The sequence below is a fragment of the Sorex araneus genome, chromosome 1, assembly GCF_027595985.1.
Source record: "Sorex araneus isolate mSorAra2 chromosome 1, mSorAra2.pri, whole genome shotgun sequence".
Taxonomy (NCBI): domain Eukaryota; kingdom Metazoa; phylum Chordata; class Mammalia; order Eulipotyphla; family Soricidae; genus Sorex; species Sorex araneus.
This window is the reverse complement of record NC_073302.1, coordinates 241,193,396-241,209,058: the sequence shown is the minus strand read 5'-3', so window position 1 is coordinate 241,209,058 and position 15,663 is coordinate 241,193,396. Positions and strand designations below refer to the sequence as shown.

Sequence of the window (15,663 nt, the reverse complement as noted above, 5' to 3'; positions counted from 1 at the left end):
AAAGGAAATGGTTGGAGTGGAAGTGATAGAAGGATGGTAGAAAGCCGAAGGACAGCTTGAGGGAGGCAAATAAATACAGTGACACCTGAACCTCAAACTAGGAGGCAGAGTTGAAATGGTACAAGAAGAGATTTTCTTTTGTTCCCCAACAGAAAATGTGGTTCTCCGGGGTGGAGAGATGATTCAACGGCTTGGGGTGTTTTTCATGCAAGAAGCCTGGGTTCAGTTTCAGCTCAGCATGATCCCCCAAGCAATATGCTCAAAGTAGCCTCTGAGCTCCAGGACTTTGTTCCCAAATTTAAAAATATACATAATTATTCTGGGGTTATATAGTCAAGCACCATGTGAGGAAGTAGAGAAGAAATGAAGAAAGAAAGAAAGAAAGAAAGAAAGAAAGAAAGAAAGAAAGAAAGAAAGAAAGAAAGAAAGAAAGAAAGAAAGAAAGAAAGAAAGAAAGAAAGAAGAAAGAAAGAAGAAAGAAAAAGAAAGAAAAAGAGAGAAAGAAAAAAGAGAGAAAGAAAGAAAGAAAGAAAGAAAGAAAGAAAGAAAGAAAGAAAGAAAGAAAGAAAGAAAGAAAGAAAGAAAGAAAGAAAGAAAGAAAGAAAGGAGGAAGGGAGGAAGAAGGGAGGGAAGAAAGGGAGGGAGGGGAAGGAGGAAAAGAAGGAAGGAAGAAGGAAGGAGAAAGAAAAGACAAAATATTAATTATAATGCAGACCAGAGCAAAATGCTTTGCATGCAAACATTTCCTTCTTAAGTCTTTTGTGCCATCTTAACAGAATACTATTTGTTATGGTAGAGATGATTTTACTCTTCCAGGGCAGATACTGGTCAATAATTCAGAAGTGAGCATCAAATACATGGAGATGGTGGAGGTGTGTCAGTGAGGAAGCACATACCTTGCATGTGTGAGGCCCTAGGTTTGATTCCCAGCAACACACACACATAGAGCCAAAAAAAAGAAAACTGGCATGCCAAAGCTGATAAAACCTACTCAGTCCCATACACCCTATCAGGTCATGGGGGACCTTACCTCCCTCTGAGTGTGGCTCTGGGTGGCGAGAATCTGGGGGCAATACAGTGCAGCTGAAATTGAATTTTATCTGTTGAAATTTCTGTTCTTAGCTTGATAGGGACAGGAAGGGGTGAAAGAGGAGCTGGTGGTTTAATACTACTGTATATAATGCCATGCTCATTTTCATTTTATTATTTTTTACTTTTAAGTTGCATCTTGCAGAGCTCAGGGAATATTCCTGGTAATGCCTAGGGACCAGGTGATGCCACGGATTAAATCTAATGTGCCCACATGCCAAACATGTGAACTGGCCCTTTCAGCTATCTCCTTAGTCCCTCACTTTTTTTCTTGTTACTGTTTTGGGGTCAAACTCAGCTTACTCCTGGCTCTGCACTGAGGGATTCTTCCTAGTAGTGGTCAGGGTACCATGAGGCATGGGTCAGCTGCATGCAAGGCAGCCCTGGTCTTCCGCATTTTGATGGGCAGTTTTGGGGCCACACACAGCAGTACTCAGGGGCTATTTTTAGCTCTGTGCTCAGAAATGACCCCTGCAGTGTTCAGGGGACCATAAGTAGTGTTAGAGATTTGAACCAGGATCATAGCGCTATAGCTGCATGTAAGGCAAGTGTCTTCCCTCCTGTGCTTTCTCTCTGCAGTAGTTTTGGTTATTTTTTAATAGAGTGGATAGGGCACCTGCCTTGCACACAGCCAACCCAAGTTCCATTCACATATGGTTCCCTGAGTAGTTTTGATAATTTTTAAACAACTGAAGAGCACATTGTATCTTTTTCCTTATACACGAGTGTTTGGAACTCTTGCATTTTAGAAATGAATTGGTGATAAGAGGTAGACTGGTGACACAGGCTGCTTTTGAAGATTGGTTTTTGGTGGAATCTCAGCTTTGTTGCTGGTCGGTGGCGTGACTTTGGACAAATCACTTAACTTCTATATCTCAGTTTGCTCATCTGTAAAATGAAGTAGTAATAGCATCAACTTCAGATGGCTGGGGGAGAATTTTCTATTCAATTTTTAGTAACGCATTTTTTAGTAAATTTTTTCTGTAGGGGCCAGAAGAGAGCAGAGGTTAGGGGTCAGTCTATGTTTTACATGTGCAGGGCTTTACTCAATGCCTGGCACTGCCAAGTGTAGTCCTCGTGGCCCCTGAGCACTATCATGTGTGGCCCTGGTGGACCTGAGCATCCCGGGAGAGATCTGTGTGGTTCCACAAAGAGCAAAGCCACATCCCGGGGATCTTGCCCTGAAGTGTGGGCCTACTGGGTGAGTATTACCAAGAGGGGCCCCAGGGCCCTCTGAACACTGCTTGGGAGGTCACAAAATAAAAATAAAGCAGTTTTGTCTGAAGCGCTTATAATTTATGTATTGTGTTATCATTACTATTAAGATAATTGGGTCTAAGAATCATCTTGAATAAAAACTAAATTGAGGGGCTGGAGCAATAGCATAGCGGGTAGGGCGTTTGCCTTGCACGCAGCCAACCTGGGTTCGAATCCCAGCATCCCATATGGTCCCTCAAGCACCGCCAGGAGTAATTCCTGAGTGCATGAGCCAGGAGTAACCCCTGTGCATCGCTGGGTGTGACCCAAAAGGCAAAAAAAAAAACCCAAAAAACTAAATTGAGAAGCTGTATTCAAGGTTATACAGTGAAGTACACAATTATATAAAAATAAAAAGAGGAGGCTAGCGAGATAGCACAGGGGGCAAGGCATATGCCTTTTATGTGGCCATTGGTGGCCATTCTTGGTTCTATACCCAGCAAACCTTATGGTTATATGGTCACCCCATAATATGCAGAGCAGGAGGAAGCCCTGAGCATAGCTGGTGTGACCCAAAAGCTAAAACTAAAATAAATAAAATTAGAAGAAAGATGCAAGAGGTAAACTCCTATCAACAGATTTAGCTAAAATTGCTTAAGAAGTAGAAAACTCTGCAACTATTAAAAATTATCATACAAATAGTGTAAGATATAATAATATAGATATATTGTATACTCATTAGCATATACAGATATCCATAAAACATTTTAAATAAAAATATCAGAAACTAGGGCTGGAGCAATAGGACAGAAGGTAGGGCACTTGCCTTGCATGAGGTCAATCCCAGAATCCCACATGGTCCCCTGAGTCTCATAAGGAGTGATCACTGAGCACAGAGTCAGGAGTCACTCAGAAGCACTGCTGTGTGTGACCCTAAAACAAACTAAAAAAAAATCAGGCAACAAGGGGCTGGAGAGATAGCACAGCGGGTAGGGCGTTTGCCTTGCACGCGGCCGACCCGGGTTCAAATCCCAGCATCCCATATGGTCCCCTGAGCATGGCCAGGGGTGATTCCTGAGTGCAGAGCCAGGAGTAACCCCTGTGCATCGCCAGGTGTGACCCATAAAGCAAAAAAAAAAAATCAGGCAACAAATGCCACATTTAATGTCGTGTCTATACAAATACACTTATGCATTTTTTTTTATCATGGTGGATATATAGCTATAAATTCAATCTTTGGGTGTGAAATTCTTGGAGTTATTAGATTATTTTACCTTTAAAAATGTTATTTGTTTATTGAATTTGGGAGAGGGTAGTTCAGAGTCACACCCAGTAATGCAAACCATTCAGTGAGCTGACTCCTGGCTCTTTGCTCAGGGATCACTTCTGGAGATGCTCGGGAAACCACATTAACCCCTGTACTATGTCCCTGGCCTCTTAAGATAGGTTTTTTGTTTGTTTGTTTTGGGGCCACACTTGGCTATGCTCAGGGGTTACTCCTGGCTCTGCACTCAGGAATCAGTCCTGGAGGTATTCAGGGAACTATATAGAATACTGGGGATCAAACCCAGGTTTGCTGCATATGAGGCAGGCACTTTACCCACTGTAATATTGCTCTGGTCTTCTAAGACAATTTTAGAAAACAGGAGTAAATGAGGATACTGGCTTTGTCCTATGTGATTGAGTGAGTAATTTAGCCTGTTGCCACATTTCAGAAAATGAGATTATATATACAAGTGTGTGTGTGTGTGTGTGTGTGTGTGATCTTTGAAAGAGAAGGAGCAGGACCATTGTCACAAACAGCAAAAACAGAGGGTACTGGATTCAACTGGAGGCCTTTGGTATTTCTCTATTCAAATTTCCCCTCCTTTCTGTACATTCAAGTTTAATTTCCTTTGGGAAAATAAAAGTTTCCTGAGTATATTAATGTACTCCTATAGTCATACAAGATGGATTAATCTGAGTTCTGCTTTTCTGTTTTATTATTATTATTATTGTTTTTTGATCACACCAGGAGGTGCTTGGGGCTTACTCCTAGCTCTGTGCTCAGGGATTGAAGGGATGGGTGTTGAAATATTATAAGACTGAAGCTCAATCATAAACAACTTTTCAATTGTATATCTCATGGAAATTTCATTTAAAAACTCCTTTAAAAATGAAAAAGGATCACTGCTAGTAGAGCTATACGTGGTACTGGGGATCAAACCAGGGTGAGCTGAATAGTGCCTTATCTGCTGTACTATCGCTCTGGCCTGAGAACTGCCTTTCCATATGCTTCTGTAACGATCCTACCTGACCACTCAGAACCCAGAGGATTTCCATCTTGTCCCATACTGATGAGCATTTAAGTAATGCCCACCATGGGCAGAGCATATACAGGCTCTAGAATTAAGAATAATTCTAGAAATCTAGATTTAAGATATTTCAGGGAAAGAGAAAACACAAGCCTAAAGAGAGTCTTTCAAAAGGAATGATGAAGTATAACATCTGGGTGATTTTTTTTAAACCATAGAACTGGAAAAATCTACAGGAAAATTGGGTGTTTGAAATGAAGTCTCTAGAAATAGAAAAACATTCAAAACACCAGGTGAAACCAAAAAGTGCAAAGGCACTTTTTCTCCATATCTGGATGACCTGACTGCTGGGAACTTAGAACCAAAGAAAATGGGAGCCATGAGGCAGTGCTGGCCAACATGGGTAAGATGTTTGAGGAAGTCAACTGGAGAAATGAAGATGTGAAAGATTTCTGGCACACACGCCACGACCACACTAGGGCCTTTTCAGGCTCAGTTTCATCACACAGACCTTTTGGCCACATGTTTAAAAAAAACCCGTGTCACTTTGTTTATTAAGTCACCCCTAAAGACTATATTATGAGGGTAGCAGAGATAGTACAGTGGTCAGGGTGCTTATCTTGAACCTGGATGACCCAGGTTTGATCCTGGTATCCTAAGGACAGAGCCAGGAGTGATCCCTGAGCACAGAGCCAGGAGGAAGCCCTGAGCACAAAACAGGTGTAGACCAAATCCCAGATAAACAAACAATAACAACAACAACAACAACAACACCACACACACATATTCCATGGGGGATAAAACAATAGGGGATTGGAGCAATAATACAGCGGGTAGGGCATTAGTGTTGCATGCGCTAACCTGGGTTGATCCCTAGCATCCCATATGGTCCCCAGGGGTGATTCTTGAGTGCAGAGCCAGGAGTAACCCCTGAGCATCACTGGGTATGGCCCCCCAATAAATAAATAAAAGGAAAAAAGAAAGATCATCTAAGAAGCTGACACACTGTTAAAAAAAAGGTTAAAAAAAAAACAGTTCCAATATGATGAAAATACTGGATCTCACAAAAATTTACTTAAATTGTTGACATTAGGTAATAAGCAAAGGATGAAAACTGTATTAGTACTTTAATTTATTAGTAAACTTGCAACTTGTTTACTTACAAATGATAAGTTGAGAATAGTTCATGACCTAATCTGCCATGCCTTACCTCAACACAGAGTCTGATGTTGAGAGTGAAAACCATTAAGGATGCCTAAGAGACAGTATAGTGGGGAAGGTATTCGCTTTGCATGCAGGCAACCTGAGTTCAACCCCTAGTACTCCATATAGTCCCTTGAATACAACTGGGAGTAATCTCTGAGCCAGGAATAAGTCCTGAGCATAAAATATAAAATGAAATATAACATCTGGACAACTTTTTTGACCATATAACTGTTAAAAGCCTGTGTGGGTCAAAACCTAAACCCAAACAAAACCACTTAGAGCACTCAGAAGCGTGTCTGGATTCTTCATCCTTTGTGTTCCCATTCAATGTTTTGAGCATTTTTTTTCATGAAGGAGTCTCATCTTCCCCTTGCACTGGGACCCATAATATAATCAACCAACAATAGTGGTAACTCTTCAAGAACTTTTTTTGGTGGGGGGAGGGAGAAAAATTAATTTAGTTACTTACACATGAAGAATATACATGGATATAAATTCTAAAGTGAATGGCACAAATAAAGTTTACTTGTTTTTAAATTTGGCTCAAGAACTTTTTGAATAAAATAAACATTGTGGGTTGGGTCCATTCTGTGAGCCTTTTTTCACCTCAACAATATGATGATTCAGAATAAAGACTTAGGCCAATGGGATTTTCTGACATATTGGTTCTCATCCACAAGCTGTTTTTCCTCATCAGGGATGTTTGGCAATGGATGGAGATAGTTTTGGTTGTTATAGTGAGATGTGGTGTGCTATGACATGCAGTGCAGAGGAGCTTCGAAACAACCTACAGTGCATTGACAGGTCAGTCCCCACTGACAAAGGATTATTTAGCCAAGGATGTCAACAGTGTTGCTGTAGAATAGCCCTGAGTTATGTATGGGAGTGCACATGAGTCAGCCAAAGGCTGACCAAGGCTCACAAGCCAAAGGCTCTGTTTTTTCCCCCTTTCTTCTTTATTTTGTGTTTTGGACCAAACCCAGCTGTGCTCAGAGCATATCACTTGCTCTATGCTTAGTGGACCAGATGTAGCACAGGCATTGAACTGGAGTTGGCTATGTTTAAAGCAAGTGCCATAACATCTGTATTATATATCCCCAGTCCTCGAAGACTCTATTCTAAACTTATTAATTTTTTAATGAGTATTTTGAATCCTTTTTTAAAAAAATGTTTACTTTTTGGGTCATACCCAGCGATGCACAGGAATTACTCCTGGCAGTGCTTGGGGGACCATATGGGATGCTGGGAATCGAACCTGGTAAGATTTGCAAGAAACCATATACCCTCCATCCCCACAACCTCTTAAGATTCAAAATATTGGGGCTGGAGCAATAGCACAGCGGGTAGGGCGTTTGCCTTGCATGTAGCCGACCGAGGTGATTTGGGGTGTACAAAAAGGGTTCCACAGCAAGCTACCATTTCATACTGGAAAGAATCATTGCAATCCAAAAGAGAAATGATAAAATAAACAAAAATTAAAATGCATACAAGAGTCAGTTACAGATTGCTCTTGGATACAAAGAAAAATAGCACAGTGACCATGAAAGAAACATTGAGAAGTATCAAAAGGGGGAAACAATTTAACTCTTACTTCTCATCCATACCAGTGCTATGTAATAGACAAGTATGCAAGTCACACCTATAACTTAAAATTTCCAGTTGCACGAAAAGGATAAAAACAACAGATTTTATTTTACTCATGATATTCCAAATATTATTATCTTAATGTATAATCAATATAAAAGTATTAAAGAGCTACACTGCATTTTTTTTATGCACTGCAGTGTGGGGGTATTGAATCTAACTCTCCTGCCTGCTACACATGCATTTTATCACTAAACCATGTTCTTGGCCCTATCTGTCTTTAAAATCTAGTGCTGGAGACTCACAAATAAGTCTCGGAAAAGAGCAACACGATGCAGAGATTTCTCCTCACTCCGTGCCAAGCTGACTTCATCCAAGGGACCTCAGAGTGGGGCGGGTGAGTCCCTCCACTGGTTCCAACAGAACCACTGCAGTTGCAAACTCTAGAGAGCCCAATCACTGCCCACTCACAGTCAATCTTCACAGGCTTAGGACGAGCCCCAAACTTATGAGAATGAATACGCTGAAAAACCTAGGTATCTGGGTTTTGTGACTCAAACCTTCAGCCTCACACAGTTGTCAAAAATGGGCTCCATCCACCCATCTCCTTGTGCTTCCACATTCCTGGCAGTCCCACCCACAAACTGTCTCTGGGTACCATTTAAGCTCATGAATGACCATTATCTAGAGACTCACAAATAAATCTTGGACGAGAGCAACATGATGCAGAGATGCTTCAGGACCTCAAATCACCATCCAGTTAAATATTTAACTCCAGCTCTAGTACCCTATTTAAAATTTTAGAATTCCTGGAGTGACATCTCACACTTTATGCTGATATACCAACAGCAGCATACTACATTTGATGGGGTATAAAATAGAAGGCAACTGATTTTGATCAAGAATATATATGTTGATCAAGGCTCAACCTGTAATGACATATTAGTTATACATCTCTTTTTTTTTCTTTTTGGGTCACACCCGGTGATGCACAGGGGTCACTCCTGGCTCTGCACTCAGGAATAACCCCTGGTGGTGCTCAGGGGACCATATGGGATGTTGGGAATCGAACCCCGATTGGCCGTGTGCAAGACAAACGCCCTACCCGCTGTGCTATTACTCCAGCTCCAGTTATACATCTCTTATACAAGGGCTTAATGGCTCTGAGGAGAGATGCAACAATTTTCACACACTCTAGGGAAATCTTTTTTGGAGAATTTTTAGTGGATTATTCATAACAAACAATACAAAATAAATTACTTATCATCTACATTTGAGGCAGGCTTGGATGGTGGTTGGAAAATTCAAAATAATGGTAGGGGGAAGGTGTAACGATGGCGGAATTGGTGTTGAAATATTGAATGTAATAAATTATTGTGAACAACTTTATAAAAATAAAATTTTAAAAATAAAATAAAATCTAGTGCTTATTTTACAATTACAGTACATTATAATTTGAAATAACCATATTTCAAATTATTATTATTTTTTTTTGGCTTTTTGGGTCACACCTGGCGATGCACAGGGGTTACTCCTGGCTCTGCACTCAGGAATTACCCCTGGCTGTGCTCAGGGGACCATATGGGATGCTGGGATTTGAACCCGGGTCGGCCGCGGGCAAGGCAAACGCCCTACCCGCTGTGCTATCTCTCCAGCCCATATTTCAAATTCTTGATATCCATATGTGACTGGTAGCAACTATGTTGTATAATTCACATATAGACCCGGGATAGAAATCATCAGATCAATCACGAGAGTTAGTACAGCAGGTAGGGCACTTGCCTTGTAGAAACTGACCCTGATTTGGTCCTCCCGCACCATATATGGTCCTGGAGAACCACCTGGAGTGATCCCTGAGCTCAGAGCCAGGAGCAAGGCCTGAGTACAGCTGTGTATGATTTCTCTTCCCACCTCCCACCTTAAGAAAGTGTAAAATCTGGGCATTTTGCTCCATTTGTTTGTTTGTTTCCTCATTCAAGCATGTGAGCCTGGTCAGATTCACGTTTTTAATCTTTGTCCAAATGGCTTCTGTTTAGGAGGTTAGAGACCTAAGTTGCTTAAAAAAGTGACAAGTCTTGGGGCAGGAGTGAGAGTTTAGAGGGAAGGATGTTCGTCTTGTACTCGGCAGACCTTGGTCAGATCCCAGGATCCCATATAGTCCTCTGAGCCCACCAGGATTGATTCCTGAGTGCAGAGCCCGGAGTATGCCCTGAGCATCGTTGGTTGTGCCCCTCACCTCCTAAAAATTACAAGTCTCTCTCAATGGTACATAGTCAGGCCTGAAATCATGCTATGTAGGCTATTCTTTCTAAGAGATAAAAGGTGCCAGATTAAAGAAGTTTTCAGAGTAAATGTTTGGTTTTTCCTCTAAAGCAGAATAAATGCTTTTCTCCTTGAGTATGATTGTACAAATTCCTAGGAAAACAAAATTGTCCTTCCGCATTTATTATGGGGTTATTTCTGCATTTGCTTTTTAAAATCTTTATACACCTTTTGGCAATGTTTTCCTGTTGTTTTTTTTTTTCAGGAGTTTTACTTCCTCAATCATCGGCAAATATGCGAAGGAAGAGTCTGTGTGCTACCTCTGGGCACTCTCGAATAGGAAGTAACCCTCTGATGACTCAGAAAAGGCCACAGAACTAGACCTAACTAGTAGGATTCTTTTTTGTTTTTTCATACTGTTAACATTATCTGAACTGGCATTCAAACACCCGATTCTCACATCTGCTGTGTGTTTTCTCAACTTTTGTGCCAAGGCAAATATATATTAACTTATACGACAAAATTGCTCTTCCCAAGGACAACGAGCAGTCTTGGGCCACAAGTAGACACAAGTCCTGTAGCTTTGCTGCCTCACCTGTACCCATCATCAAGGCCATTTTGTTCACAAGGAAAGGATTTGAGAGAGAAGGTCCATGTACATCTGATTTGTGGGTACGCTTTAAACCTGACAGAAAAACAAAACTCTTCATTCTGGCCAATTTCATAATCTTCATTTGATTTGGAAACATTTATAAATCCTTTCTCTGTAAAAAGAAAAAAAGATAAAATAAAATTGCAGGTATAAGACAATGAGCATTTACATGGCAATGGATCAGAAAGCAAACAATTTATCAGTATAAAGCAAGAAAACTCAGTCCTCCTGCAAAAGTCCAGCAGCAGTCCTTGTCCCAGTTATGACGAGCTTTGAAGTGGCATCATCTTAGAGTGCAACCAAGTTTCCTCTAAGAATTGGATGTAAGTAATGGACTCTCCTCCCAGAGAAATGTACTAGTGAAGAAGCAGCTTCTGCAGAAGAGGCTTCAGGCCTATCCTAGCCAGACCCACCTTGCTCATTCCTGAGCCCACTGATACTTTGGAAGACCTCGTTGTCTGTTTAGGGCCAGGGAGACAGTACAGGGGATAAGGCACTTCCTTGTACGTGGCCCACTTGGGTTCTATCCTTGACATCCCCTATGATCCCCTAAACCCTACCAAGAGTGATTCCTGAGTGCAGATCCAGGAGTAACCCCTGAGCATTGCTGGATATGGCCCAAAATACAAAAGAAGATCTCACTTTCAACAGAGTGGCTAGCCATGATAATACTCCCCGTAATATTAACCTCAGGTCACAAATGAAATAACTAGTCCAAGATAATTTGCAAAGTTTCCATAAAGAATGCTTAGTCATTGGTTTGCCAAGGATATCTCTCCATTTCTTAAGATTTCCATTATGGTGAAAGCTGCCACCTAACTTGAGATGACTTAAACCTGGTACCACTCAGTGTCCCTTTTCAACTTTAGCCTTTTTATACAATTTTTTTTAAGTTTTTGGGACACATGCAGAGATGCTCAGGGGTTGCTCCTGGCACTTTACTTAGGAATTACTTCTGGTGTTGCTCAAGGGACCATATGTGGTGCCAGGATTGAATCTGGATTGGCCATAGGCAAGGCAAGTGTCCTACCTGGTGTACCTTTGCTCCAGCCCCTAGAACAAGCCTTAAATGAGTGCCTAGTTGTCCCAGACTCTCTGCCAGGTTTGAGATTACACATAAAGAGAGATTGTCCTGTTCTTACAGTCTATTGGAAGACAAAAGTATGATTGTATCACAATGTGGCAAATGCACGAAGAAAATCATTCAACTGGGCAAAGCTTAACTGGAGTGGGAAGGGGGTGGCAGCTTATATTTGCAAAAGACTATTCCATTTTTTCTCAGCTTTCACCCCCATTAACGCTATATTAAAAAAAAACACCTCAATTTGCAGTCTACATATTACATTCCACACTAAAGCAATTAAAAATAGGAACAAAGATCACACAAGGAGGCTGCATTACCTAGGATGGTAACCAAAGCTGATTTACTGGGATGCTGTGAAGAAGAACAAGTGTAATATCCTGTGTCATTTCTTCTCACTGATGATACAAAAGCAAATAGGATCCGAATCATAGATCTGTTTGTAGAATAGGTACTCATCTCAAAGTAGCTGCCCTAGGTTTTAATAAAACAAAGTTTCAATGTAATGATTCCTTAAAAAAATTTTTTTATTGAATTTCTGTGAGATAGAGCATTACAAAGCTGTTCATGATTGCATTTCAGTCATACAATGTTCCAACACCCATCCCTCCACCAGTATAATTTCACATCCCAGTGACCCCAGTTTCCCTCCTGCCCCTTCAAGCTACTCCCCATCCCACACCTGCCTCTATGGGGGGCACCTTTGTTCTTTCTCTTTTTATCTCTAAATTTAGACATTATAGTTTGGAATACAGATGCCAGAGGGTTATCCTGTATTTCCCTTTAACTACTTTCAACAGTTTAGTTTTGTCCAGAGTGATCATTTTCAACTAGTGTTATAATAATGGAACTTCCTCTATCTTAGCTACCCTCCATCCCCCACAACCTTGTGATAATTCCCAACCATAGCCAATGTGATGATTTCATCCTGCACTGTAACTGCATTTCCAGGATACAAACACTCATCTTACCTCCCCCAGCGCCTTGTTCTCTAGTTCCCAGGTGAGCCCAAAGTTGTGGTTCACATGAACAGCTTTACACCTGATCCATAAGGGCTCCCCGACCTTAAGAAATATTTGTGGCAGTGTGGTCTGAGGAGTTTGATTTAGATCTACAAGGTGAAAACAATCCCAGATCAGAAGAACAGTGGTTCCTGTCCTCCTCCCCCACATTATGAAGAACAGAGATTAATGTCAACTCAAATGTTACTAAGCACTTTAATAAAAGGATCTACATCCCCCTTTTTAGTTGAATCACTGGTGAGATACACAGTTACAAAGTTGTTCATGATTGAATTTCAGTTATACAATGTTCCAACACTGATCCCTTTGCCAGTGAACATTTCCCACCACCAGTGTTCCTAGTTTCCCTCCTACTCACTCCCTCAGCCTGCCTCTATGGCAGACACTTCTCTCTCTCTTTCTCTCTGTCTCTCTTTCTCTGTGTGTTTCTCTCTGTCTATGTCTCTCTCAGAATCTTTCAAACTCTGTTTTTAGGATGAAAGCAGCAGTTAGGAAGGAATCCATTGTTATATTAAAAATTTATCAAAGAGGGGTCAGAGCAATAGTGCAATAGGAAGGGCACTTTCCTTGCACATAATGACCCAGGTTCGATTCCATATGGTTCCCCCAAGGCCTGTCAGGAGTGAGCCATGAGCACAGAGCCAAGAGTAGTCCCTGAATATCACTAGGTGTGGCCATCCCCCCAAAATTATCAAAGAATTATCGTTGTCCCTCAGTATACATGATGGATTGTTTCTAAGGAACCATGAAGATACCAAAATCCATGTATTCTCAAAATCCTTATGCAACATGGTATATTAGTTGCACATAACTTAGGTACAGTTTCCTAAATACTTCAAATCTCCTCTAAATTTCTTATAATATCTGATACAGTACAACTAGATTTTATTCTGCATTACTGAAGGAATAATGACAAGAAAAAGTCTTGGATATGTTTGGACAGACAATGCCATCCTAGACTAAACATGTAGTACAAATTTTCCATTCACAGTTGGTTGAATCTCCGTGTAGAGAAGCTAAAGAGGTAGAGGCTAATTGTAAAGAATCTCTGAAATGGAATAATTATGGCAGTGGTTGGACTTTGCTCCACATTCCTAAGGAAAAGGCAGATAGGCATGATATGATGGTCCTACCTATTGTGAAAAGCTTGGTACATTCCCTGCCCAGCTCATTTCTGGCACAGCACCTTATGTCTGTTCCAAACAATTCACGTAGGACACTTTTCTCCTTAGTAGCCACAGTCGGACTTCCTCCTTTACAGCTGCAACGAGAAATAAAAGACATTAGACTGAATATGGTTTAAAATTGTAAATACATGTTAAGGAATAGACAAAATAACTACTGTAGTTACACATTTTCTTTTTATTGAATCACCGTGAGATACAGTTACAAATCAATGTTTGAATTTCAGTCATACAATAATCGAACACCTATCCCTCCACCAGTGCACTCCTCTGAGATAGCATTCTTATTATTCTGGTGTGTCAGAACCAGAGAGAACTTTAAGGACTGAGAGGAGACTTTGCATGCAGGAGGCATGGCTTCAAATTCTGGCACCTCAAGTTCCCCAAGCACCACCAGAAGTCACCTCCAAGCAACAAGCCAGGAATAGACCTGGAACACTAGTGGGTGTGGCCCAAAAATCAAAACAAAACAAAATTCATCTATCATGTCATATGTGACTTTCCCATCTGTTTCCTGTACACATGGTTCACACTTATCAGCTAATATCTTTTCTCTCAAATTTGGTATTATCAGGGCCAGAGAGAGAGAGACAGCAGGCAAGTCACTTGCCTTGCATGTAGCTGACCCAGCTTTGATCCCTGGTACTCTACAGGTTGTATCTTTAAATCACACCATCAGGAATGATTCCTGAGTGCAGATCCAGGAGTAACTCCTGAGTATTACTAGGTGAAGCCCCCAAATCCAAAATAAATAAATAAAATTAGGTATTATAATATAATTTATATTATGATTACTGGACTGGAGCAATAGTACAGTGGGTAGGGCGTTTGCCTTGAATGTGGCCAACCCGGGTTCAATTCCTCCGCCCCTCTTGGAGAGCTCGGCAAGCTACCAAGAGTATCCCGTTCGTATGGCAGAGCCTGGCAAGCTACCCGTGGTGTATTTGATATGCCAAAAACAATAACAACAAGTTTCACAATGGAGATGGTACTAGTGCCCACTTAAGCAAATCGATGAACAATGGGATGATAGTGCTACAGGACAGTGCTACAGTGCTATGATTACTATCTCTGGAAGTATTATTTGACTTGTTCTCTTTATTTCATCCATTTTTTCTCTCAATTACAATGCCACGGATAGGACCACAGACCTCACAGATGTGCTATCACTGAGCCACACACCTAGCAATTAGTTACATTTCTTAATCAAAGTTAAAGAAACCTCATTTAGTTCAAAATGCACAAATTCTGACTGTAGGAACTGAGCTACAGACATAGGAGAAACAAAAGTAAACACTTATTGGCACTCACTCTCTGCCAGACACTGTTCTGTGTGCCTCAGGTACTTTGATTCATCTTGTCAACATAGCAAGTCTCTAAGTCCTTTTCCATCCCCTTCTTTTGATGAAGCACAAGAGGTTAGGTGAGTTGTCACACATGTAGGGAACACCCAGGCTAGATTCTACAGTCTCAATCAACTATATCAGACTGCTTTTCCAAAGAGATCACAAGAAAACACTTATTCACAGGCCATTTTTTTTCTTTTCATTTTGTTTTGTTTGGGCCACACCAAGCAGTGCTCATGGTTTACTCCTAGCTCTGTGCTCAGGGATCACTATGGGTGGTGCTTGAGAGACCACGTGGGATGCCAGGATTTAACTCGAGTTGCTCACATGCAAGGCAAGTGCCCTACCAGCTGTACTCTCTCTGGTCCCAACACAGGCATTTTTTTTTTCAAACTGGGAATTAAATACTCTGATGACTACCCTTCTCCTCTTCCAATCAGATGTTTAGGTAACCAACAGTCCTGAGTTAAAAGGACTTTTAGGAGCTGAAGAGATACTATAAGGTCTAAGGCACTAGCCTCGTATGTGACTGAGGTTCAATCTCTGGTACCACATGATCCCAAGTATGGAAAGGAGCAACCCCAATACTCTGGGGGTCAGCACAGACCCCATTGCCCTACTAAACAGACAAATATGAAAAGACATTTATTTGTATATGAAATATCCAGGGATTCCCGGAAGTGGGTGACATGATACACAACGAGTTCCAGAGGCCTCCTTAACTGGAGAACTGGTAAGGGGAGTAA

At 41.1% G+C, this 15,663-nt stretch overlaps 1 protein-coding gene across 1 annotated transcript in view; it reads right to left on the bottom strand.

The window, feature by feature from the left end:
* Nucleotides 1-15,663, bottom strand: part of FLT3 (fms related receptor tyrosine kinase 3) — a 107,007-nt gene that overhangs the window by 34,237 nt on the left and 57,107 nt on the right. The window contains exons 6-9 of the mRNA XM_012931837.2: nucleotides 13,521-13,648; nucleotides 12,337-12,476; nucleotides 11,686-11,839; nucleotides 10,228-10,396 (exon numbers count right to left, since the gene is read on the bottom strand). Of these exons, the coding sequence (XP_012787291.2) occupies nucleotides 10,228-10,396; nucleotides 11,686-11,839; nucleotides 12,337-12,476; nucleotides 13,521-13,648 (591 nt within the window). The remainder of the gene's footprint in view (nucleotides 1-10,227; nucleotides 10,397-11,685; nucleotides 11,840-12,336; nucleotides 12,477-13,520; nucleotides 13,649-15,663) is intronic.